The 27,442-nt window shown below is 39.9% G+C and overlaps 1 protein-coding gene across 1 annotated transcript in view; it reads right to left on the bottom strand.

Moving 5' to 3' along the window:
- SNW1 (SNW domain containing 1) overlaps window positions 1–4,512 on the bottom strand; it is a 32,552-nt gene extending 28,040 nt beyond the window's left edge. The window contains exon 1 of the mRNA XM_081829702.1: window positions 4,418–4,512. Within this exon, the coding sequence (XP_081685828.1) occupies window positions 4,418–4,431 (14 nt within the window). The 5' untranslated portion in view covers window positions 4,432–4,512. The remainder of the gene's footprint in view (window positions 1–4,417) is intronic.
- Between the last annotated feature and the right edge of the window lie 22,930 nt (window positions 4,513–27,442).

Genomic DNA, 27,442 nt, shown 5'->3' with positions numbered 1-27,442 from the left:
CATTTGATCATTGCAATTTGGCCATCAGAGACTATTTTACTATAATACTTTTTCCCTTGAGCAGGTGGTCAAACATTTTGATGATTTACGGCAGTGTTAAATATCAGTCATTTTGTCTGAAAAGAAATAAGTACTCAGAGACATACAATAAAAAACGTTTGACTAGGATGCAGGCAAATCGTGCCCAGAATAAAAAATTGATAGTTCATATAATAGATAAACCATAAACTATTGAGTTTTTATGCTTTCTTGTAACAAGCAAGGAAGCATCCTCTATTACCCAGGGGCCAACTGTCTAGTATATGGTTGCCTTAGTGTCTTTACTACTTTCATACTCCTTATTTTTAACTGCTTTACTTTTAACTATTTTAGTGTCAATACAAAAAAATAAGTATTAGTACTGAATGTAACAAAGAGGTGGATAAAAGAAAATACAAGTTGCATATTTAAGTGTGTTTTCCCAAAGGTATCTAGTTTAGAATGCAATTTAAAAGTTAAGAGGTCAAAGATTCAAAGCAGAAATTCTAAAGATGTAGTCTGTTATTCTTTAATCAAAGCAACCTTTCTACCAAGCAATTCTTAGCAACTTTGAAGTATGATAAATATTATTATAGAGATACCCCAAAGGACCACAAAAGGATCCCAATAAATGAATAATACATTTAATGGAAAAGTTAAGGTTTCTTTGTGATTCTTGGCTAGTAAGCATATTTGAGTAAACAATAGAACTTATTTATTCAAAATATTTACTGATCACTTGGGTGCAGGTACTGTGCTAGGTACACAAGACTATAAACTGAGAAAGACAGGTTACAGTTTTGCAGAGGCGAGACAATCCCTCATACAAATCCATAATTACAAATTCTGTTAAATGATGAAGGAAAAGTATAGAGTGCTATGACAACATACATAAGAGGGATCTAATCGGTCTAGAGAGTCAGGTACTGTGATGGTTAAGAGCCCAGAGTTCAAATCCTACCTATGCCAGGTAGTAACCCAGATAAGTTACCTACCTCTCTGAACCTCTGTCTTCTCATCTGTAGAGACAGATCGAAAGACTACCTACCTCACAGAGTTGCTCTAAGTACTAAATGAGAAAATCTATGAACCCCAGGCACAGTGTCTAAATACTGTTCAATACATACTTGATTATTCGGAGCTCCCCCAGTTTGAGTTAGTTGCCCCCATCCATGCTCCTACAAGACTCCCTATGTACCATTACTATAACATCTATCTTACTGTATCAGAATCATCTACTCATTTACCTTTCTTTTTCTCACTAGACTAAGCAACTTGCAGGAATCATGCCTTCTGCTTCTTTTATCCCTAACTCCCCAGGCATTGTCTAGCTCACAGCAAGGGCTACTTAAAAGTATGCAGGAGAACTAAATTCACTCTGCCCTTTGCACTCACCACCTTTATGTCACTACAATGTTATATGCCTTCAGCCATCTCAAGATCTTCACATTTGCTTCTCCATCTGCCATAAAATATTCTATTTCAGAACATTCTTTCCTATAGTGCTTTTATAGAAAATTCTTCCCCAGTTCATTCATTCATATTTAAAGATTTTAATAAGTAATCTCTACACCCAACATGGGGCTTGAACTTACAACCCCAAGATCAACAGTCCCATGCTCTACTGACTGAACCAGCCAGGTGCCCCCATCCTAGGTCTTTCAGTCTTTCCTTCTTAGCATTCATGTCTCTTCTCAATTATACCTCCCCACAGCTGTTTTCTGACCACCTCATCCAAAATGGCAGCCCTGCATTTTGAGTCACTCTGTCCTTTTATCTTTATTTTATTCCTAGTAATCACTACCTGAAATCGCATTTTTTTTAAAGATTTTATTTATTTATTTGTCAGAAAGAGAGAGCGAGAAAGCACAGCAGGGAGAGCGGCAGGCAGAGGGAGAAGCAGGCTCCTCGCTGCACAAGAAGCCTGATGTGGGACTCTACCCCAGGACCCTGGGATCATGACCTGAACAGAAGGCAGACTCTTAACCGACTGAGCCACTCAAGTGCCCTGAAATTGCATTATTGATTTGTTTACACACACACACACACACGAATATGGTCTGTCTCTCCTAGAATATAAGCGCTTTGAAAATAAAGGAGTTTGCCAGACTGATTTAATACTGTAAAACCAGCACTAGAATAGTGTCTGGAACATGGTAGACCTTTGACAAATACTAACTGAATGAGGAATGAATGGATGGATGAATGGAGTCAAAAGTTTTGGGCTTCTACCATAGTTATATTCAGTACACCATGTATATCTAATACATAGGAGGGATACAAAGATGGTTACAAAGAAGTCAAAATATTTATTTATTTTCTCTTTTCTTTACCTTCTGCTGAAAGAACTGGTTACCAATATGATCAAAAGGCAGGCAGCCTGCCAAAGCAAAGAGTTTAGACAATTCAGTAAACAGATAACTTGGCCTGGATTAGGGTCTGAACATACTCTAGTCTTCCAGAGGGTCTTAACTGTGCTGCTTCTTGTAAAGGATGACATTCCCACAAAGAGGCACACTCCTGTGGTGGCAGGGTAGGGGGAAGGAGTACATAGTGGGCTGTGGGTTGTATACGCAAGCAGAAGTCTACCTCAGTGGTTCTCAACTGGGGGGCAAAATAACTACAATGTAGGTATTTGACAATGTCTGGAGACATTATGATAGTCAAGTCTTGGGGATAGGGAATGGAGAGGGGGCGGGGGAGGGGTGCCACTGGCATCTAATGGATAGAGGCCAAAGATGCTGCTAAACATCTTACTATACATAGGACAGCCCCACACCAGAATGAATTATCCAGTCCAAAACATCAACAGTGCCACTGTTGAGACATCTTAGTCTACTCTTTCCCCTTCACCAAATAAAGCATATTAAATGCAAGTGATATTATTAGATACATAACCCCAAATACACTTGAATTTAGAGAACTAAATCAGTATGACTTTAAATCTTTAGTAAAAATAATTGGTGACACCAATACTGTAACACATCAGTATGTCAAGTCCCTGCTGTTAAGTAATCCTTGGTAGATGTTGGAGATAAATAACATTTCACCTGGAATCAAATCAAACAGAACTCAACGAAATCAGAAAACTATGTAGTCCTCAAGGCTAGCCACTTAAAGACCGCACTCTACCACTGCAATTTTAAGCACACAATACCCACAACATCTCTGTTATTTTTCCCGTGTCCTTTTCAAATTCCACCTTTTCCACAATACCTTTCCTCATAACTCTGGTAATCTTTGCACTCAAATGTTTGCTGCTTGTAACATTTACTAAAGAAAACTCTCTAGTCCATTCAACTTATTTAATCTAATTCTTTTGCACTTAAGGTTAGTATTACACAAGTGAGCATTCTGTGTTATTCTCTTTCATATCTGTATGTCTTGTACCCCATCTTCCCTGCAAAGACCGTTAGATTTCTTTTTGTATACACACAAACCCTAGGATAGAACAAGGCACCCAAAATTAATTCCCCCAAGAATTTTCTGATTAAAACATTTTGTGGGATTAACTGTCATCAGCCAGGAAAAATAAGTGTGAGGAGAATCAAGTGTGTTTAGGGAGCTCAAGCTTATGTCCTAAAACGAATACTTTCTTTACAACCATCTTTGACAACTCAACTTTTCCTGCTTCATTCGCAGGGAAAGTTTTTCTACTTAGATGGGGCAACAAGGTCGCGGACTAGTAGGAGTTATGTAACTCCTCGGAATCTCCCAGTTAAGCACCTTTTTCTCAAAGGCTGGGACCACTTTACATGCGGTTACCAAGGCAACTGGGAACAGCAAAAACCTGAAGCGGTTCTATCTACGGAAGAAATTCTAAGGTCCAAAGTTAAAAGTGCGGAGCAGCAGCGCATTATTAGTAGACAGTGGCCACCACCAGTGGCTAATTTAAAAAAATCTCTGTTCAGTGCCGGCCGCCCCTTTTTTTTCAGGAATCCCTGTTTCGGGGCACAGGCGAGACTTCGGCAGACAAACGGCGGTAAGCCGGGCAGTCGGCTCCCGCCGCTTCACTTCGCTCAAATAAGCCACTGCTCTCCACACCCCCGCCGTGTCCGCCCGAGCCGTGGATCAGACGGAGCGCTCTCCACAACCCCAAGATGCTCAAGCGAAAAACACGTGCGACTCCTTGGCATCTGAGGCCGGAGAACTATTAGCCACGCCGAGGCTTTCGGCCCTAGTGAGGGGACGAACTCAACCCGGGAAACTGCTCAGGAAAGACCCCAGCTTCAGTGAGGCCTAGTAGCCCCGGAAGCCGGGAGCAGGGCCTAACCGTAGTCGCAACCCACGTCGCTCTGTGTCCCGAGCCAGGTCAGCGCCCGGAGACAGTGGGCAGAGAAATGAAAAAGGTGGGTTCTCCCAGACCCTTCCGTATCAAGGACCCCCATCAACAACCCACCTGGTGAGCGCCATCTTCTTCCGCTTCTTCCAGCGCGAGCGACAGCACCGCGAGGCGGGTCTTTCCCCTTGATGGGGAGGGGAAAGGAAGGAGCTCGCGATGCGCAGGCGCCTCAGCCGAAAGGCCTTCTGGGATTTGTAGTTCTTTGAACAACAGTACAGTTCGGTTCTGTCCTAACCAGACTGAGCGGTTATGAGATAAGGGCTTCAGTTAAGAAAGGCAGATGCATCCGTTGTACAGTGTGACAGAATAGGGCGTTCCCTAGGCAAAATAACGAAGGTGAGATGCCTTTTAAGCTGCTTATTTTGTTCCCCACTCAGTCTCATTCTCCTTGTAGGGATCCCCAATACAAGAGTATCCCAGGAACGGCAACGTTAAATAAAAGGGTGACAGGGTTTTAAAACAATAGGAAATCGTGAGACTGTCGAATCGAGAGTTTGGGGACGCTCTAAAAACATTCACACTCGAAACTTTTCTTTAAACGCTGTCTCCTACCTACACACCCCACCCCCAAAACACTCTCCTGGGAAGGTATTGTATGATCCTTGGTAAGTTACCTTTACAACACTTGTTTTGTGTATTATGTTCTGTTTTTATGTATGTACGTGTTTTACGTAGATTATGGGTTAAACATAATCCTCGATGAACCGGTAGGATAAATGAAATCTGCTTACAAATACTGAAGAGAGGGAAGTAGGTGGAGTATAGATGAAATGAGAATAACCATTTTTGATCACTGTTGAAACTGGATAATGGGGAAAGGGATGTTCATTATACTAACACGTTTGATATTTTCCATGATAAAGAGTAGATACAAACTTTTAGTTGCAGTATAGCACACATACAGAAAGGTGCATACAGTGTAAGTGTACAGCTCTTTGAATTTTCCCTAACCAACCACACTACTTTGAGCATCAGAAGCAGCATCCCCTACCCAAGATGACTCAATTTCTGGTGACAAGATGTTGTAGGTTCATCTAGTATTTTTTCTACTCCAGACTTGGAATCAGTCATTTCTCCAAGGAGCCCTCCTTTAAGTGGGAAAGTGATATTTAGAGAAAATGATTTGGATGCTACAAATGTTCATTGTTATTGGGCTGATTATTGTTTGTAAGCCTTTTTAGCCTACAGATCTAAAAAATTTAGATATACACACATTTTTTGAGAAAATGCATCATGCATTTATATTAATATTTTCAATGCAAACTTAGGATTACACAGATTTTACTTAACTTTGATTTTATATGCATATCTCTTCTGAAAATCTTGGTGCCTAATGACATTAACATAATTACATATGTCAATAACAATTAATTAACATAATTAACATAATTGCTTTATCCTACTGTATATATAAAATAGTTTCAGAATAACATTACTAAAATGATTACTAAACATATGCTTACTGATAAGTTTCTGCCTTTTTTTTTTTTTTTGCAATTCTTTTTGCCCTTAGAGTATATCTCTCTAGGTGTGTAGAGTCAAATTGCATTGCTTCAAAGTGACTTGGGGAGAGGTGCACCTGATAGGCTCAGTTGGTAGAGTATGCAAGTCTTGATCTCAGGTTTTTAAGTCTGAGCCCCATGTTAGGTGTAGAGATTTCTTTCTTTTTTTTTTTTAATTTTTTTTTTTTATTTATTTGAGAGAGAGAGAATGAGAGAGAGAGAGAGCATGAGAGGGGGAGGGTCAGAGGGAGAAGCAGACCCCCTGCTGAGCAGGGAGCCCGATGCGGGACTCGATCCAGGGACTCCAGGATCATGACCTGAGCCGAAGGCAGTCGCTTAACCAACTGAGCCACCCAGGCGCCCCAGGTGTAGAGATTTCTTAAAAATAAATAAACACAGTCACTTGGAATAGTTCCTCTCTGTGAGATTATGCCACCAACTTGATAGTCAGGTTTATTTCTTTTTGCTTTGGATTCTTAGGCGTTGCCTAAAAAAATTGTTTTGTGAAACAGTTACATGGTTTCAAAGCCAAAATTTACCAAACAGGTAGTACATTTAGAGAAGTCTAGATTCTTTCCCTGACCCTTCTGTCATTTTCCCTTCCTATCCCTATAGATAATCTTTTAAAAAAAATTTTATGGTTTATCCCTTCACTTAAAAATATACACAAACACATATATATTTGTATGCTTCTCTTTCTTTCTTAGACAAATGGTAGATACCATACACACTTTTCTCCACCTTCCTTTTTTTCACTTATTATTATATCTTGGAGATCACTGTTTTGCAGTATATAGAAATCACATTGGAGATTTTGAGTAGAGAAGACACATGATCTGACTTGTGTTTTATGAAGATCCCTATGATTGCTGTGTTGAAAATGAACTCCAAGAAGCAAGGAAGGAAAGAAGGAGACCAGCTGTGTGGCTTTTGTGATAATTCAGGGGATAGATGCTGATGGTTTAGGGAGGGAGGTAGTAGTAGAGATGGTAAGAAGAGATTGGAATCTGGATCCATTTTGAACGTAGAACTAACAAATTTTAATGATAGAATTGATGTGAAGTATGAAAGAGAATAATCAAGGATGGTTCCGAGGGTTTTTGTCTGAGAAATTAGAGGGATGGAATTGCCATTTACTAAGATGGGAAAATTGCAAGAGGGTCATGTTTGTGGGAGAAGATCAGGAGTTTGGCTTTGAACATGTTATATTTGAAATGGTTGTTAGACAAAGACAGCCAAGTAAAGATGTCATGTAAGCAGTTGTATATACAAGTTTGAAGTGTGGGGGGAAAGGTCTGGGCTGGAGACCTTTGGGGGTAGATGGTATGTAAATTGATGATACTGGATGAGATCACCTAGGGAGTGAGTATAGCTACAGAAGAGAAGCAGTTCAAGGGCAGATTGGCGAGATGAAAAACCAGTGAAGGAAACTGAAAAGGAATGGCCAGAGGTTTGATCAATGGAATTATTGGAGATAAAGCATCCATCTTCCTTTTGGATCAGAAACTATAAGATTGTAGGCTTGAGTTACCAGTATTTATCTATCCTGGCAGATAGCAAGAGCCTGTGACAGGAAAGAATGAGGCCACCATGCAAGAAAGAAGGAGACCAAAAGGGTAAAGAGGAGAATAAGAGATTGAGAGATGTTGAGACCTCTAACAACATTTTGGGAATTCCTGGATTCAGCAGTGCCTGAAGACTGCACCATCCTGAATTTTTATTTATTTATTTATTTATTTATTTATTTATTTATTTAGTCATCCTGAATTTTTTAAATTAAGTGAGCCAATGAATTATTTTGTTGGCTTTAAGTTAGTTTGAATTGATTCTCTATCATTAGCAATGGAAATGAGTTTATACAATATTTATTTTCCGTGCTCCATTAATACTTGTTTCTCCCCAAGTCTTAACATTTATCACATTTTATAGATTTTGATGGTTTACTTGACTGCAAAGAAGATTGAATCTCTCTCCTCTCCTGTGCCTGAACAATCTTGGGCAAGTCCTCAACCCTCACTGGATATAGATTCCTTATCTGTAAAAGCATAGGGTGGGACCAGATAATATCAAAGATCCCTTCTAGTGTCAATATCCTTTTATTCTTGGTACTTTTTTTTTTTTTTTAAAGTACACCCAGTGTGGGGCTTGAACTCACAACCCTGGGATCAAGAGTTGCATGCTCTACCGACTGAACCAGCCAGGTAACCCATTTTTTTCTAGTTTTTAAATCTCTAGATAAAGAGTTTTAAAAATTTGCCGTTCCAGGAACTATGAATACACACAACTTAGATGAATCTGAGAGGCATCATGCTGAGTGAAAGAAGCCAGTCTCAAAAGATTATATATTACATTGGTCTTGAGCAATGCAGGCATTAGGGACATCGACCCTCCATGCAGTCACAAATCCTTGTATAACTTTGACTCCCCCAAAATGTAACTACTATAACTTAATGTGAAATAAAATAACTTAAAACTTATAATATGGTAAGCTAGAGAAAAGAAAATGTTATTAAGAAAATCATAAGAGGGACACCTGAGTGGCTCAGTCAGTTAAGTGTCTGCTTTGGCTCAGGTCATGATCCTAGGGTCCTGGGATGGAGCCCTGAGCCCCGTATCGGGCTCCCTGTTCAGCAGGGAGTCTGCTTCTCCCTCTGCCTGCAGCTCCCCCTGCTTGTGCTCTCTCTCTGACAAATCAATCAATCAATCTTAAAAAAACTCATAAGAGAAAATACATTTATAGTACTGTACCGTATTGAATCAGTACACCTATTTTAGTTAAATTCCACCTATAAGTGGACCTCATGGTTCAAACCCATGTTGTTCAAGGGTCAACTGCATTTATGACATTCTTGAAATGACATAATTTTAGTGACAGAGAACAGATCAGTGTTTGCCAGAGATTAACAGTGAGGGTCAGATGTGACCGCCACAAGAAGTGTTTTGGGGTGATGGAATTGTTCTGTATCCTGATTGTGATGGTGGTTATACGCCTTTTATACATGTGTTAAAGTTCATAGAACTGTATACCAAAAAAGTCAGTTTTACTGTATGACAATTAAAGAAACCTGGTCTTGTTCTTGCTGCTCTACTGTTAGAAAGGAAATGGAAAATGAATTCATTTTCTATTGTCATGTAACAAATTGTCACAAACTTAATGGCTTAAGACAATACCCATTTATTAGCTCACATTTCTGTAGGTCAGATCCTGGCACAGCATGACTGGGTTCTCTGCCCAGGGGATCACAGGCCGAAATCATGATGTTGGCCAGGCTGGATTCTCATCAGGCTGAGGCTCTGCAGAAAAGTCCATCCCCAAGTGCGTTCTTGTTGTTGGCAGAATTTGGTTGCTTGCAGTTGTAGGATTGAGGTCCCTGTTTTGTGTGCTCTCAGTCGGGACCACCCTCACCTCCTGCTGGCCACTCTCAAGCCCTTCCCATTGTGGATATTTGCTTTCTTCCAGACCAGCTGGGCACATCTCCTTCTCTTCTTGCCACCAGACCGAGAAGACTCTCTGCTTTTAAAGGGCTCATTGATTAGGTCAGGCCCATCCAGATAATCTCCTTATCTTAAAGTCAACTTTGCCCTATAATGACATATTAACACCCCAGAGATTAATGCAAGGCATGTATGTAAAGGGCAAGCAGGGAGGGAGATCTTGGGATAGATCTTAGAATCCTATCTGTCACAGGATATAAGCCAAAAGGAAAACAAAAAACCCTATTTTGGTAAATGCAGGATTATGGATCACATCGTGTAGTGTAACAAGCATGATCCAGGATTCTGAAGATACAAATTCAAGCTATGGCTTCACTAATAGACTGTGTTATTGTGGTCAGTGATGTGATATGGACCAGGAGTGAACGGCCAAGGAAGAATTCTTGAGATGTGTTCAGTGCAAAAAGGTTTTATTAAAGCAGGGGAACAGGACCTGTGGGCAGAAAAAGCTGCACTGTGATTGTGAGGAGCGATTGATTATATACTTTTAAGTTGGGGGGGGGTAGAGATAAAGGAAAGTTCTAAAGAGATTTTCATATGTTAAAGAAGATTGATGGGATCCTGGACGTCTGGCTGTTATCACGCTAAAGTTGCCTTTTGCCTCTAGCATTAACAGTGAGGCAGTTGTGAGTTCCTGGAGGAATGTCACACTTGGCCTGTCTCCAGAATTTATCAGTGGGCTGCAAGTTGTAAGGAAATTTAATTTTATCTACATTTCTTTAGCCTTTGTTCTCCTCATCAGTCAAGACACTTCTCTGGGCCCCAATTTTATCAAACTTAAAATGCTGATCATGTTGGCTGCTGTATGCATATCATGGAGTGATTTTGGGGACTTAATTGAGGTAATGTAGGTGCATATGTTTTACTCAGCTCTAAAGCACTATGTAAATATATATAGTTATTACTGTTAATATTTTGGTTGACATTGATCTGCTTTAACCTCTGCTCCAAGAATGTATTATTTCTGCAAATCAGAGAAGGTCCCGGAAGCCAAGATAAAGGAGCTTAGATTTAATTCAGCAGGTGATTCGGAGCTGAGGGAGGACTTAAAAAGAGGGCTGGGTCACAGCAACTGGCAAGAAAGACAGTTCTTAAGTCAGAGTGGGTTTCTATGGTGATGAGAGACAAAGGAGGCCTCTGAGGACAAGGTTAAAGTAATTAACATGGGAAGTCGGTAAAATACAGACTAAGACCTAGGATGCAGGATTGAAAGAAAGGGGCGGAGAAGTGCTTCTAGGATCCACTCTCATTTCTCCTAGAGGCACATTCATGTGAAGCATTTCTACCAGTGATGGTCCCTCACTGTCCTTGGGGTATATAGAGAATAACAACTGACTTTAATAGCAATCTTGACAAAACATAATGAAGAAAGCAAATCTACTGCAAAAGCAATATGATATTATACCCCAAGGCCAAGCACTTTATTCAGTTTTGTGGGGGAGGGGGCTTGAGTTCCACGTGCTGGATCTTCCTCGAAGCATTCATCCCTCATTATCACAGGTAATAGCAGCTGCCTGCTCGAAATAGAGAGCCCTGTGCAGTCCCCTGGTTGCCAGGAACTATCAGCTCACTCCACTCCTGGTATTCCAGATAGAGGGGGGAATTCGTTCTCAGAGACGCGAGGGCCTAACTTGATAACTAACTAGCTGTGACTCCAGAGCCACAAGTAACATAACTTATGAGGTGGTAGGGTGGAGGGGTTAAGCACAGATTCTGAAGTCAGCTTTCCTGGGCTCCTCTCCCAGCTCCCTTAGTTGTTGGCTGCACATCCTGGGCATACCACTTAACTTGTTTCTCAGTTTTTTTTTACTGGCCAAAAAAATTGGGAAAGTAAGTATAACCTATTCTCGTAAAGTTGTTGGAACAATGAAATGATGTAACTCATGTAAAGTGCTTAGAACAACACCCAGGGTTGATCTTATTGGCCTGAACAACATAAATTAAGCGTCTTGAGCTTCAGATTTTGCATTTGTAAAGTGAGGCAATTGAACTTAATTTTATTTCTAAGTTACCTTCTGCTTAACAGTCTATTCTTCTATATGATGGATATTTTCTTTATTTTTTAAATTTTTTATTTTTATTTTTTTTTAGATTTCACTTATTTATTTGAGAGAGAGAGACAGAGATAGTGAGAGAGAGCACAAGTGGGGAGGAGAGGCAGAAGCAGGCTCCCTGCATAGCAAGGAGCCTGATGCGGGACTCGATCCCAGGACCCCGGGATCATGACCTGAGCCAAAGGCAGACGCTTAACCGACTGAGCCACCCAAGCGCCCTATGATGGATATTTTTATTTAATGCAGTGCCAGTATTTTATGCTCTGATGCCATTCTGCTTTAGTTATTGCTGCTTTATTTATATTCATTCTCTGGTGAAAAATAGCATTGCCTGACCTCCCTTTCATATGACTTCCCAATCTTTAAAAATTTTGTAGAATCAAAGTATTAGTTTGTATTAAAGTATAGTGAAAGAGGCCAGACTTACAGATTACTTAGTAACTGCAAGAGAAAAGGTGTAACTTTATAATGGAGAGATCTTGCCATCATCACTAGGATCATTTTTAGGACAGTCTGACATTAGGTGCTTCCCCAATTACCTGATCAAGTCAGACCTAGCTTCCAGCTCATAAGAAATTCAGGAGATAGAGGAAAAGTTAAATAGCATAAGGAAACAGAAAAATCCAGAATGCGAGACATTCTACAGGACAACTGGCCTAGACTCTTCAAAATGTCAAAGTTATAAAGAAAAAAAGTAATAGAAAGAGCTGGATGAGACATACCAAATGCAATGAGTAATGAGTAAAAAAGCTTGATTGGATTCTGGTTCAGTTGGGGAAAACTGTAAAGATATTCTTGGGACATTTGAAGAAATTTGAATATGGACTGGTAGTAGACTACATTATGGAATTTTTGCTAAAAATGTCAACTGTTGTTAACATTTTGTTATATTTGCTTTCTCTGTCCCTCCCTGTCTGTCCCCCTTACTATAAACACACAGACACACACACACAGATACACATACAGACACACACACACACACTTTGTTGTTGTTGTTAAGCTGAACTGTTAGAAAGCAAGTTGCACACATTTCATCCCCAAACCCTTTGGCATGCATCTCCTAAGAATAAGGACATTCTCCTATAGCTAATATCATCCTAAATGAGGAAAAACTGAGAGCTTTTCCTCTAGGCTCAGGAGTAAGACAAGGATGTTCAATCTCACCATTTTTATTCGACATAGTACTGGAAATGGGTTTTTTGTATATGGGTTTTATTATGTTGATGTATGTTCTCTCTAAACCTACTTTGTTGAGGTTTTGTTTTTTTTGTTTTTTATCATGAATGGATGTTGTACTTTGTCAAATGCTTTTTCTGCATCTATTGAAATGATCATATGGTTCTTATCCTTTCTCTTATTAATGTGGTGTATCATGTTGATTGATTTGCAAATATTGAACTACCCTTGCAGCCCAGGAATAAATCCCACTTGATCGAAGTGAATGATTTTTTAAAATGTATTATTGGATTTGGTTTGCTGGTATTTTATTGAGAATTTTTGCTTCTATGTTCATCAGGGATGCTGGCCTCTAGTTCTCTTTTTTTTGGTGGTTTTGGTATCAGGGTAATGCTGGCCTCATAGATTGAATTTGGAAGTTTTCCTTCCTTTTCTACTTTTTGGAATTGTTTGAGAAGAATAAGTATTAACTCTTTTTTTAAGTGTTTGGTAGAATTCGCCTGTGAAGCTGTCTGGTCTTGGACTTTTGTTTCTTGGGAGTTTTTTGATTACTGATTCAATTTCTTTGCTGGTTATCAGTCTGTTCAAGTTTTCTCTTTCTTCCTGTTTCAGTTTTGGTAGTTTATATGTTTCTAGGAATTTATCCATTTCTTCTAGGTTGTCCAATTTGTTGTTTTTCATAATACTCTCTTACAACTGTTTGTATTTCTGTGGTATTGTTATTTCTCCTCCTCATTGTGGTTTTATTTATTTGGGTCCTTTTTTTTTTTAAGATTTTATTTATTTATTTGACAGAGAAATAGAGAAAGAGCACAAGTAGGCAGAGCAGCAGGCAGAGGGAGAGGGAGAAGCAAACTCTCCGCTGAGCCAGGAGCTGGATGCGGGGCTCAATCTCAGGGCCCTGGGATCATGACCTGAGCTGAAGGCAGCTGCTTAACCAACTGAGCCACCCTGGCACCCCTATTTGGGTCCTTTCTGTTTTCTTTTTGATAAGTCTGGCTAGAGGTTTATCAATTTTATTAATTTTTTCAAAGAACTAGCTCCTGGTTTCACTGATCTGTTCTATTGTTGTTTTGTTTTGCTTTTGTTTTTAGTTTCTATATCATTTATTTCTGCTCTAATCTTTTTTATTTCCTTCCTTCTGCTGACTTTAGATTTGCCAACAGCATTTTTAACAGAGCTAGAACAAACAATCCTAAAATTTGTATGGGGCCACAAAAGACCCCAAATAGCCAAAGCAATCTTGAAGAAGAAAAGCAAGCTGGAGGCATCACAATTCCAAACTTCAAGTTATATTACAAAGCTGTAGTAATCAAAACAGTGTGTGGTGCTGGCACAAAAATAGACACATAGATCAATGGAATGGAATAGAAAACCTAGAAATGAACCCACAACTATATGGCCAATTAATCTTCGACAAAACAGGAAAGAATATCCAATGGGAAAAAGTCTCTAACAAATGTATTGGTAAAACTGGACAGCAACATACAAAAGAATGAAACTGGACCACTTTCTTACACTGTACATAAAAATAAATTCAAAATGGACTAAAGATCTAAACATGAGACTTGAAACCATAAAAATCCTGGAAGAGAACACAGGCAGTAACCACTTTGACACTGGCCATAGCAACTTCTTTCTAGGTATGTCTCCAGAAGCAAGGGAAACAAAAGCAAAAATAAACTATTGCAACTCCATCAAAATAAAAAGCTTCTGCACAGCAAAGGAAACCATCAATAAAACTAAAAGTCAGCCTACAGAATGGGAGATGATTTTTGCAAATGACATATCCAATAAAGCGTTAGTATCCAAAATCTACTAAGAACTTATCAAACTCAAATTATCCCTAAAACAGGAATAGTCCAATTAAAAAATGGGCAGAAGACATGAATAGACATTTTTCCAAAGAGGCTAACAGACACATGAAAAGATACTCAACATCACTCATCATCAGGGAAATGCAAATTAAAACTCCAATGAGATATCTCCTCATACCTGTCAGAATGGCTGAAATCAACAACACAAGCAACAACAGGTGTTGGTGAGGATGAGGAGAAAGGGGAATCCCCTTGCACTGTTGGTGGGAATGCAAACTTGTGCAGCTACTCTGGAAAACAGTATGGAGGTTCCTCAAAAAGTTAAAAATAAAACTACCTTTTGATCCAGCAATTGCATTACTAGATATTTACCCAAAGAATACAAGGATCCTGATTAGAACAGGATCAAACAGGATTCAAACATGCACCCTGATGTTTATAGCAGCATTATCTACAAGAGCCAAATTATGGAAGCAACCCAAATGTCCACTGATTGATCAATGGATAAAGAAGATGTGGTGTGTATGTATGTATGTGTATGTGTGTGTGTATATATATCTATTGCTATGTATGTGTGTGTATATATATATATATATGTATATAAAATTCAGCCATATAAAAGAATGAAATCTTACCATTTGCAATGACATGGTTGGAGCTAGAGAGTATAATGCTAAGCAAAATAAGTCAGTCAGAGAAAGACAAATACCATGATTTCACTTATATGTAGAATTTAAGAAACAAAACAAATGAGCAAAGGAAAAAAAAATATAGAGAGAGGCAAACCAAGAAAGAGAACTATAGAGAACAAAGTGATGGTTTACCAGAAAGGAGGTGGGTGGAGGGAATGGGTTAAACAGGTGATGGGGATTAAGGAGTACACTTGTGATGGGCACCAGGTAATTATGGAAGTGTTGAATCACTATATCATACACCTGAAACTAATATTACACTGTTTATTAACTAACTGGAATTTAAATAAAAACTAAAAAAAAAAAAAATGTGCCCCCCCCCCCCCCAGATGGTATCTTGAAGGATACCATCAAGAAAGTGAAAAGACAATCTACAGAATGGGAGAAAATATTTGCAAATCGCATATCTGCTAAGGAACTTATAGCCAGAATATATAAAAAACTCTTACAATTCAACCACAAAAAGACAAATAATCCAATTAGAGACAGGACAAAGGATTTGAATAGATGTTTCTTCAAAGAAGATACATGAATGGCCAATAACCACACAAAAAAATTTCTCAACGTCATTAGCAATCAGGGAAAAGCAAGTCACAGCTATATTTACTAGGATGATTAAAATAAAAATGACAGACAAAAACAAGTATTGATGAGGCTGTAGAGAAATTGGAACCCTCATACATTGCTGGTGGTAGTGTAAAATGGTGCAGCCATTTGGAAAACAATTTGGCGGTTCCTCAGAAAGTTAAATGTAGAGTTACCTATGACCCAGCAATTCCACTTTCAGGTATATAGCTAAGAAAATTGAAAATATATGTCCACACAAAAACTAGAGCACAAATTGTGTATAGCAGCATTATTCATAATAACCCCAAAGTAGAAACAACCCAAATGTCCATCAACTGATGAATGGATAAACAAAATGTGATCTGTTCCTCAAATGGAATATTATTTGGCAATAAAAAGGAATGTAGTATTGATACGTGCTAAAATATGAATGAATCTTGAGCAAGATTAGCCCGCATGCGAAGTTGGAGGGTGCAGTCTATAAGAGATTACCTTCACTTGTAACACTAATTATAAATTTGGGGGTTCCTAAAGCCCTCTTAATTTTGATAATAAATTAGAGGGACACACAGAACTCACTGAAAGGGGATATCCTCATGGTTTATTGGAGGAAAAGGCTGTAGATTAAAATCAGCCAAGGAAAAAAGCATATAGGACAGAGTCCAGGAGGATTCCAAATGTGAAGCATCTGGTTGACCTCTCCCTGAGTAGCCAGGACAGTGTTGTTCTCCTGGCATTGATATAGACAATATGCAAGCAGTATTGCCAACCAGGGAAGCTCACTCGAGCCCTGCTGGCCAAAGTTTTTACTGGGCTTCCATCATGTAGGCATATCTGATTACTTATGTGGCTGATCTCAGTCTCTAGCCCCTCCAGGTATCTATTGATATTGGGGGTGACCTAAAGCCCACACTAAATCACATTGCTGGTCTTTCTGGCCAGCCCCCACCCTAAGACTGTTTGATGTGGCTGACCTCCACGAACTATCTGGTGACCCAAGACTCCCAAGCAAATAAAGATATTCTTATTAAGCATGACATTGCAAGAGCTTCAAGATTACTCCCAAGAAGCTGAGGACAAAGGCCAGATCTCTGTGCAAGGTTAAATTTTTGACTACAGAAACCTTGGAAACATTATGTTAAGTGAAAGAAGCCTATCACAAAAGGCCAGATATAATTCCATTCATATAAAATTTCCAGAATACAAAAATGCATAGAGACAAAAAGTAGATTAACAGTTCCCGGGGTGGGGGGGCGCCTGGGTGGCTCAGTTGGTTAAGCGACTGCCTTCGGCTCAGGTCATGATCCTGGAGTCCCTGGATCGAGTCCCGCATCAGGCTCCCTGCTCGGCGGGGAGTCTGCTTCTCCCTCTGACCCTCCCGACCCTCCCCCCTCTCATGCTCTCTCTCAGTCTCTCTCTCTCTCAAATAAATAAAATAAAAAATTTAAAAAATAAATAAATAAATAAATAAAATATAAAAAAAAAATAGTTCCTGGGGGATGGGAGGGTGGGGAGGGTGCCTGGCTGGCTCAGTCCATAAAGCATGGGACTTTTGATCTCAGGGTTGTGAGTTCAAGCCCCACGTTGGGCACAGAGCTTACTAAAAAAAAAAAAAGTTACCTGGGGCTGGGTTGGGTGGGAGTGGAGGATAGGAAAGGTGAGTGACTGCTAATGGGTACAGGGTTTCTTTTTGAAGTGTTGAAAAATTATATGGTGCTGATGGTGGCACAATCTGTGAATATACTAAAATCCACTGATCTGTATACTTTAAAAGGTGAATTTTATGGAATGTGAAATATATTTCAATAAAGCTGTAAAAGCAAAGTTGAGTAAAATGCAAAATTAATAAAATGAATAAATAAGTGAATAAAAAGTATGATATAGTATCCCTTCATTAATTTTTTTTCCAAATTAAGTTTAGAATTATTTTGTTGAGTACTTTTTAAAAAGCTTGTAGGAATGTTTTTATTGAGTTGACCATGAATTTACTTAGAGAGAGCTGATATCTTTACAGTTTTGTGTCTCAGGAACACTGTTTAGGTGTTGACTTATTAAAATCTTCTTTCATATCTCTCAATAACATTTTGAAGTTTTCTTTACATGGATTGTATCCATCTCTCAGGATATTGATTCCTAGGTATTTCATTTCTTTATCATAAATGCAATCTCTGTTTTTATATTATTCCTAAATATAGCAGTAATTTTTATTAAGCAAAACCAAAAATGTTCTGAAACGTAGCAATTTATGAGTAGAATCAATTTTTTGACTATAGGTGACTTAACATGAGGGTTTACTTGTATACAGTGAAATGTGTTCCTACATCTCCTTCCTGGGACTGAGCAGTTCTTTGGTTTGATATACAGGAAAGCGGCTTTGCTCTCAGCGACTTCCCTCCTTGAGCTAAGACACTTCCTGTTCAAAAGCACTTTGCAAGACCTGCTGACCCCATTTCTTTTCGGATTTAATTATTCTTTTTGAATGTTGGCTCCAACCTGAAGAGGATTTGAAACATAAGGCTCCAGTGGGGATGAAGCGTCAGACCCAAGATAACTATTCCTTTTTCTGTTGAACAGCCTGGCAGGAGAACAATTTATCCCCTGCCCTGAGTGCCATCATTTATTCTGATCATTTTCATTCCCTATCAAGTGTGCTGCTGGCTCAGAGGCAGCCATCTGATATCCGAAGTGACTCCTTGCATTACTTCCTTGTCTTTTCACTAGTAACAAGATATTCCACCAGAATATGCCTGTTTGTGGATTAAGAAGCTGCCGTGTGTGTGCCTAACCCTACGGTGGAAAATACTGGCACAATAAGAATAGTTATTATTTGCCAATGAGCTCTTCTGTGCCTGTTTGTCTCATTTACCCCCTTACAACAGCCCTGTGAGTAGTTCACTCTTGTCTCCATTTTACAGACCAAGAAATGGAGGCTCAGAGGTGTTATGTAAATTGCCCAAGGTGACAAATAGAAAGTGACCAATCTGGACCTTCATCCCAAGGAATATGATCTTAACCACTATTCCATACCTGCCCCCGAGGGGAAGAGTCTACTTTTCTAAGAAATCTGGAGTCAGACATGAGTTTGAGTCTTGCCCCCTTTGCTTCCTAGCTCTTTAACCGTCGGCAAGTCTACCTACCTGAAAAGGTCATGAAGTTGAGGTGAGATAATGAATGGAAAGAGCTTCAGTGGTTGGGTCACCGCGAGTACTAAATAAATATCGGCTGTTATTCTTCAAAAATGTATCACAAAGGGATGCCTGGGTGGCTCAGTCAGTTAAGTGTCTGCTTTTGGCTTAGGTCATGATCCCAGGGTCTTGGGATCAAGTCCTGCATTGGGCTCCTTGCTCGGCGGGGAGCCTGCTTTTCCCTCTGCCTGCTGCTTCCCCTGCTTGTGCTCTTTCTCCCTGACAAACACATAAATGAAATCTTTAAAAAAAAATGTATCACAAATTTGTCAGAAAATTAGCTTTTTCTGTACCAGACCCTGTGCTAATTTGGGGGACTCAGTGAAATACTGCACAGCGCAAGTCCTAACAACCAGGGGGTTGGTCCATCTGGGGCTTCTGGACTGAATCTGGCCTTCAGAAGTATTCTGTTTGTCCCCCATACACATACTTTAAAACTTCTGAATTAGGTGCAGACAATTCAAAATGGAGAGATGATAATAAAAATCTGGACTTCCCACTGCTTTTGAAAACCAGTAGAGCTGACAACACTGGGCCTACATTCTCCCATGGCGGCCATCATCTAGCATGCAGTTTGTCACGTGGGAATGTGGGCCACAGACCCCACCACCCCCTGTTATGTCCAAACATGAGGATGTCACTGGTCATTCACTGCTGCAGTTGCACTGTTTTTCTTATGATAGAAGTAAAACTTATCATGTACCTAGGATGCTTTCAAAAGAAATCATAAGATAGGTCAAAGGAGCTGCATGATTTAAGAAAAATGAATGACATTTTTGCTTAAGAGCCAGGATTATTCTCATGTCCGACATGCGTCACTCATTTTGGTTATCTTCTTGGCCTCTGTAGGCGTATGCGTTGGCAGCCCCTGGCGTGAAAAGGTAACCTCACAATGTGATAAGTGCCATGCTGGAGGTGAGCCCAAGATGCTTTGGAAGTACCAAGAAGAAGCACTTAACCAGGCCTGGGAGTTCAGAGGATGCTTCCTGTAATGTCACCTGACCAGGGTCATGTGATATTAGTGGGTGAGGCCCAGAGGACAGTGACAGAGGTTTGGGTGGTGGGTGGGGTTGGGGAGCTGTTTAAGCAGATGGAACAGCTTGAGAAAGGGCTCGTCTATGCCTGTTGACCTGCCTTTGGCCTTCTACCCTGACCCCTTCCCAGAGGGACTGGTGTCTCTAGCTCTCGCATCACTGACAGACAAAAGATGACTGCACCCAGTCAATGACTGGACCCAGTCCTGGATCCATACACCAGCTGTACTCACATCCCCAGGTCTCCCTGACTCACCAGAAACCCATGGACCCTGGGCACCACCCCTCAAAATCCCATCAACACAAGCTCTTAACAGAAGGAGTTTTCACACCCATCACCCAGTTACACATCAACAATAATATAGAGGTATTCCTTCAGATGAGGGGCTGAGGGTTTATTGTTTAAATCAGAGTCAGAGTCTGTGTGGCTGGTGGAATTTGACCCCCTCTGCAAAATAAACTACCCCTAAATACCTGTTCCTGACAAAGGCAAATTACATTTTTCCCAGGGCAATAAAGAGAAGACTCTAGAGGTGAGAGTGTTTCTCTGGGAAGAGTCCAGAAAAGTGGAGAGAGAAGGAATCTAGCACCTCTCAATTTGAGAATGGAAGTCTGTCTCAATGGGCAGGGCCAGGCTCCGCCCATAGGAAAAGTAATTTTGTTCATAGTGGGTAAATCCTGTGAATTTTTTTTTTTTTTTTTTGGAGGGCATCCATCCAGCAAAGGAACTAGCAGGTCTAGGTGTGACTGGTGGGAATGTCAACTGAAAGTGAAGGACTTGGACACCTGGGTGGCTCAGTTGGTTAAGCGACTGCCTTTGGCTCAGGTCATGACCCCGGGGTCATGGGATCGAGTCCCACATAGGGCTTCCCTTGCCCTGTGGGGAGCCTGCTTCTCCCTTTCGTCTGCCTGCCACTCTTCCTGCTTGTGCTCTCTCTGTGAAATAAAAAAATAAAATCTTAAAAAAAAAAAAGTGAAGGATTTGAGTCTATCCTTGCTCACAGGCAGGAGTCCATTCCTACCAGGGGTCTGAGAGACTTGGTAGAGGCTGGGTGAAGGCTTGAGGATAGAAGAGACTTCCCTTGCTGAGTTCAAGGTCAAGTTCAACATCCAGTCAAGAACTCTGCTCCAAATCATGATAAGATACCAGTCGACACTCAGTAGGGTGGCTATAATAAAACAGGCAGACAATGACAAGTATTAATGAGGATGTAGAGAAATTAGAACCCTCATACATTGCTGGTGGGAATAAAGGGTGCAGCTACTTTGGAAAACAGTTTGGCAGTTCCTCAAAACGTTAAACATAGAATTACCTTATGACCCAGAAACTCCACTCTTAGGTATATACCCAAGAGAAATGAAAACATGTTCACACAGAAACCCGTACACAATGTTCATAGCAGCATTATTCATAAGAGTCAACATGTGGAAACAACCCAAATGTCCATCAACTGATGAATGGATAAGCAAAATGTATTCCCATACAGTAGAATACCATTCAGCAGCAAGAAATGAAATAGCAGCACATGATACAACATACACGAACCCTGAAAACATTATACCAAGTGAGAAGCCCATCACAAAAGACTAGACATTATAATTCCATTTATATGAAATGTTCAGAACAGGCATGACCATAACAGCGTGGGGTAGTGGTTGCCTGGAGCTCTGAGATAACTGGAAGCCACAATGGACTTGCAGCCTTTTTTTTTTTTTTTTTAATTCTTGAGCCTTATTTATTAACTCTGTATCTGCTGATTGCCTTAAGACATTTTTCTTTTCTTTTTTAAGATTTTTATTTATTTTTTGACAGAGAGAGAGACAGCGAGAGAGGGAACACAAGCAAGGGGAGTGGGAGAGGGAGAAGCAGGCTTCCCCCTGAGCAGGGAGCATGACCTGAGCCCAAGGCAGCCGCTTAACGACTGAGCCATCCAGGTGCCCCCAGCAAGGCCCTTTTCTAATGGGTATGCCTGAGCCCTGAAGGCGGACTCCTGGCTTTACCACTAGTGTGATATTGAACAAGTTAGTTAACCTCTTGACTTCAGTCTCCCCATTTGACAAAAGAGGTATTAATTGTACCTTCTTCATAGGTTAAGTGTGAAATACGTGATTAATACATGAAGCCTATTTAGAAAAGTACCTGTCACATAGTTAACCTCCGTATGTATGTGTAATCATTATTTATATATTAAAACCCTAGACCAGTATTTAGCACATGGTAAGTGCCCTATAAGGATTACCTATTAACATTACTGTATTTTTAGTAGACAGGGCAAGGGCTAACTTGTCTGAGACTTTATGTGTTCTGCCACCAATGAACATTTGAGCTGCTTACAATTTGGAGTTAGTAATGAACAATATGGCCTTGAATATTGGTGTATTACTTTCTCTAGGGTATATATACTTAGGAATGGGTGGCTGAGTCATGGGGTATGCAGATCTTCCTGTTTCTGGATAATGCCAAACCAGGGTCAAAGTGGTTGATTCAGTTTATAGCCTCACCTCCAACACTTGGAAGTCTCATCTTATAAAATTTTATATCTGGTTTGTAATGATGGCATCGATTTTAATTTGCATTTCCCTGATTAGTGATGAGGGGAGTGCCTTGGATTTCCTCTTTTGTGAAGTTCCTGTGCAAGTCTCTTGTCCCTTTCTGACCAGGTTGTGTGTCTTTTTTTTTTTTTTTTTTTTTAAGATTTTATTTATTTATTTGAGAGAGAGAGAGCGGGGGAGTGGAGGACAGAGGAAGAGGGACAAGCAGACTCCCTGCCGAGTGGGGAGCCCGATGCGGGGCTTGATCCCAGGACCCTGAGATCATGACCTGAGCCACAGACAGACGCTTAACCGACGGAGCCACCCAGGCACCCCTATGTGTCTTTTTCTTGTCAATTTGTGGGAATTCTTCATGTGGTTTGGAAACTAGTCCTTTGTCCATTACATGTACTTCTGGTTCTCTGCTTGTCTTTTTGCTCCAACATGATATCTTTTGATGAACAATTTTGATTATTAAGCAAATATATGAATCTTTTCTATTCTGATTAGTGCTCTTTGTGTGTTGTCTAAGAAATTCTTCTCTGTCCCAAGGTCTTGAACATGCTTTCCTGTATTCTCTTGTAAAAGCTTTTTAGTTTTTCCTTTTACACTTGGGCCAATTCCACCTGGAACTGACTACTGTGCATGAGGTGAAATAGGAGTGTAATTTCAATTTTTTCTACATGGATGCTCAATTGTACCAGTACCATTTGTTAAAAAGTCTGCTCTTTCCTCATGGATCTGCTGGCCACCTCTGCCATGTAACAAATGTCCGTATGTGTAGATCTGTTTGGGGGCTCTTTATTCTGTTCCTCTTACAACTGGTCCTCTCACTTTGCTCTGCTTATTCAATAGCCTCAGAAATATTTCTCTTGGCTCTTTACCTTGAGAATCAGCTTATCAAGTTCTACCCCCCAAAAATTAAAAAATAAAAAGTAAATAAAACTGTTCCCAATCTGTGTACATCTCAAGGTCTAACTGGAGGGTCGTGGGCAGGAACTGTCTTTTTCCACCTGGAAGTGAAGGAAGAAGCATGTAGATTTAGTTGCCTCTCTTTTATTGGCTAGCTATCTTATCCCAGGGACATCAGTATGGGCTTGAAAACAACAGACAGAGAAGGGCAGAGCTGAGGGAGTTGCTAAGGATAGAGTCAGGTGGTGTTTTCTACTGGTGTTGCAGCTTTATCAGTTTGACTTGGGATTTCTTTGGGATGCAACCAAAAACATCCTAACTTATCTTAAATACAGCTTGAATGCAGAAGCAAGTAAAAAAAGCCTTTTCATGAAAAGGTACACAGCTGTCACAAAAGCTATGAATTTTTTTTTCCATAGGAAGGTAGTATGTAATGCTAATGCTAACGATGATAGTTATAGCTAAGATTTACTAAGCCAGGCACTGTGCTAAGAAATGTACAGGTAATATATCATTACATTTATGATCTTACTCAATGGCCATGACCTCCCAATGTTACTCTTTTTCCAGATCCAGAGAAGTAAAGTAACTCTCACAATGTCACAGAGCTAATAGGATTCAAAGATAGGCCCATTGGGCTCCAACACACTCATCAATGATTCTTTTGAACTAGAATTCCTTAAGAAATAGGGAAAAATAAAAGCTTCCAGAAGAATAAGGTTTTGGAGAAAGGGGAATTCTACCTCACTCCTGGCAGAAACATAAATGGATATAACCTTTCTAGAGAACAGTTTGGCAGTGTGTATTAAATACCTGAAAATATTTATATTTCTTTAACTACTAGTTCTACTTTTAAAAAATGAGTGGGACCCCCAAATAAAGATCTTCAAGGATGTTCAGAGCAGCAAAAATTTTAGTTAGCAACATTTAGTTTTGACTAAATGTTAGGAACTAAAATACTATTGCAACTATTAAGACTAATAATGTAGAATTTTTAATGACAAGGAAAAATATACTATCTTAAGTGAAAGAAGTAGATTATAAAACAATATTCACAGCAGGATTCCTAATGTATTATTTAAAAGGCAAGAAGGGTATACTGTAAATTGATAGTGGTGATTATCTCTGCGGGATGAGATTATGGATAATTTAAATTTTCTTCTACTTTTCTGAAATTTTCAAGTTTCAACCATGAATATGCAGAACACTTTATTTATAAAAATCTCAAACATATTCAAAGGTAGAGAGAACAGAAAAATGAACCTGATGAATTCACCACCAGCTTTAACATTTTCAACACAGGGCCAATCTTGCCCATGGTACTCCTTCCCACTCCCTCCCCCAGGTTATTTTGAAGCAAATCTCAAACATCATATTTTATTTGCAAAAATTTCAGTGCTCTTCTCCAAAAGATATGGTCCTTTCTAAAAACCACAACCACAGTACCATTATCACACCTACATTTAAAAAATAACAAATTCTTCAATATCTTCAAATATCCATCTCGTCTATTTTGGCATTTCTCTGATTGTCTTAAATATTTTTGTTTTGTATCTTTCTTGTGTGTTCTTGGTTTTGCTTTTTTAATATATATATATTGCATATTTGAATAAAGGTCCAAGTAAAGTTTATCTGTTGTGACTGGTTGATGTGTCTCATATCTCTTTTACCTGTAGGTTCCCTCTTTCCTACTCCAACTCTTCTTTTTTTTTTTTTCATGCAATATTTTGTTGAAGAAATCAGATCATTTGCCTCCTAGGGTTTCCTATAGCCTTGATTTTGCATCTTTGTGATGGTCTTCTTCCTTTGTTTCTTGTAAATTCTTCATTATATCTAGAAGCTTGATCAGGTATGGTTTTGTTTGACTTTGTTTTTGTTGTGGGGTTAGGGGAGGTACAGAGCAACTTCACAGATGGTGGTGTTTACTTCTATCAGGAAAATTCAAAGTCTGGTGGACTTTCTTGTGATATTAGCAGACATTACCATTGCTACACCCATAAATCATTAGGAATTGCAGATTGGTGATGTTCTCTCATTCCTTTTTCACTTATTAGGGGGCATACTTCTGTAAAAGAGAATTTCACAAAGGGAAAAGAGAATGAATGCCTGATTCTTTCTTTTTAATGACCCGTTTTAAAAATAATTAGGTGGTTTTCTAGCATTCTTTGGAAATGACTTAAATTTTTGTTTTGTTTTGGAGTACCATTATAAATTCCCAGAGGTAAAGATCCTTGACGTGCTTCAATCCATTGATAATCAGATTGTCTTACATTTTTGCAAGTGGGAGGCTCTTCGTGTCAACTTCTGAGTTCTTCTGACCCAACCCTAGTAGTCTTTGATAACTTCCGTGCTTTTTGGTATGACAAGATATTTCAGGATCCTCTTATACATTTCCATCCCCAGGTCTGGGAATGAGTCTCTAAGAAGCCTCGATTTCTTTTAGTGGGACAATCTGTGTCCTAGGAGGTGGTGAATAAATGATTATTTTTAAAGATTTTATTTATTTATTTGACAGAGAGAGACACAGCGAGAGAGGGAACACAAGCAGGAGGAGTGGGAGAGGGAGAAGCAGGCTTCCTGCTGAGCAGGGAGCCTGACGTGGGGCTCAATCCCAGAACCCTGGGATCTTGACCTGAGCTGAAGGCAGACGCCTAACGACTGAGCCACCCAGGCGCCCCAATAAATGATTTTTAATAAAAGGAATAGCAGACACTGGATGGTGCATAACAGTACAAAATGAATAAAATCATAACAGTGTCACAGCCCAGAACCCCTTTAGAGAAAGAGACATGGTGCCACACAACTCAACATGAATATCCACACCATATCACAGACATGACTCCCAGTCACCCAGAAAACTTAAACTCTGTTCAGCAAACTTATTTTACAAGGAAGTGTAAAACTTTAAAAAGATTGTATGTGTGGATAAGCCCTAGTTATCTGGAAAATTAATGTAGATAGATTGTTTAATTCACCTCAACAGTGGTTCTCAGGCTTATGCCGAGACTAGAATCATTTAGGGAGCTTGTCAAGATACCGATTTCTGGGCCCTACTCCAGACCATCTGAATCCAGGGAGGAGGGCTTGGAATTTGTATATTAAGAAGACTTCCAAGTGATCTGGAAGCAGGTGGTCCTAAAAGCTACCCTGTGGTGAACTCCGCCAGATAGATAGACAGACAGACAGACAGACAGATAAAGTAAGGGGAGGAGGAGAGATGCCTTTAAAGAGTACACATTGGTGTGGTGCCTGGGTGGCTCAGTCGTTAAGCGTCTGCCTTCGGCTCAGGTCATGATCCCAGGGTCCTGGGATCGAGCCCCACATCGGGCTCCCTGCTTGACAGGAAGCCTGCTTCTCCCTCTCCCACTCCCCCTGCTTGTGTTCCCTCTCTCGCTGTGTCTCTCTCTGTCAAATAAATAAACAAAATCTTAAATAAAAAATAAAGAGTACACATTGGAGCATACTTTTGGGAACCAAATCACGTTAAAAAAAAATCTAGTGATTCTCTTTTTCTGATTTCAAAAGGATTCTGTTCTCTGTGAAAATTTGAAATATAGAAAAACAAACAGAAGAAAATAACCACCTGCAATCCTATTCCCCAGACATAATGTCCATTAAGTTGATGTATAGCCTTCCAGCCTTCTTAAGGGCATTTCAATTGCTCTTTTTTGCTAGCAGACACCATCACTGACTTGCCTGGGGGCTCTCAGCTAGTAAGTGGGAGAGTCCACACTGGAACCCAGCTGCTGAATCCTGAACTTCATTATGTTCCAATCGAACAGAAACAGAGGAGTTTGCTGCCTGCCCTCGGCTCCCCCTGCTCCCCTCCCGCCCAGCATTACTTTACACATGTCTATATTGCATTTTAAAAATTGACTGCAAAATTAAAAAACAATAATCTGTGTCTACCATCCGGCTGTGGGCTTCTCAGCAGGGCAGAAAAATCATATTATTTATATCAGTATCCTCAAAACAAGACCTGGTGCTTAATAGTGGCTCAGTGCCTGGGACAGGGTAGACACCCAACAACTGTTTCTTCCAGGCACAATTAGGTCTCCATGGCCTCTAGTGGAACTGCACTTCAGGTGTCCTAGATTTTCCCAGACTGACCTGGTT

The sequence above is a fragment of the Leptonychotes weddellii genome, chromosome 9, assembly GCF_054177405.1.
Source record: "Leptonychotes weddellii isolate Sample4059 chromosome 9, ASM5417740v2, whole genome shotgun sequence".
NCBI lineage: Eukaryota > Metazoa > Chordata > Mammalia > Carnivora > Phocidae > Leptonychotes > Leptonychotes weddellii.
Note: the sequence above shows the minus strand (reverse complement) of the source record. Positions and strands in the feature narration are given on the sequence as shown.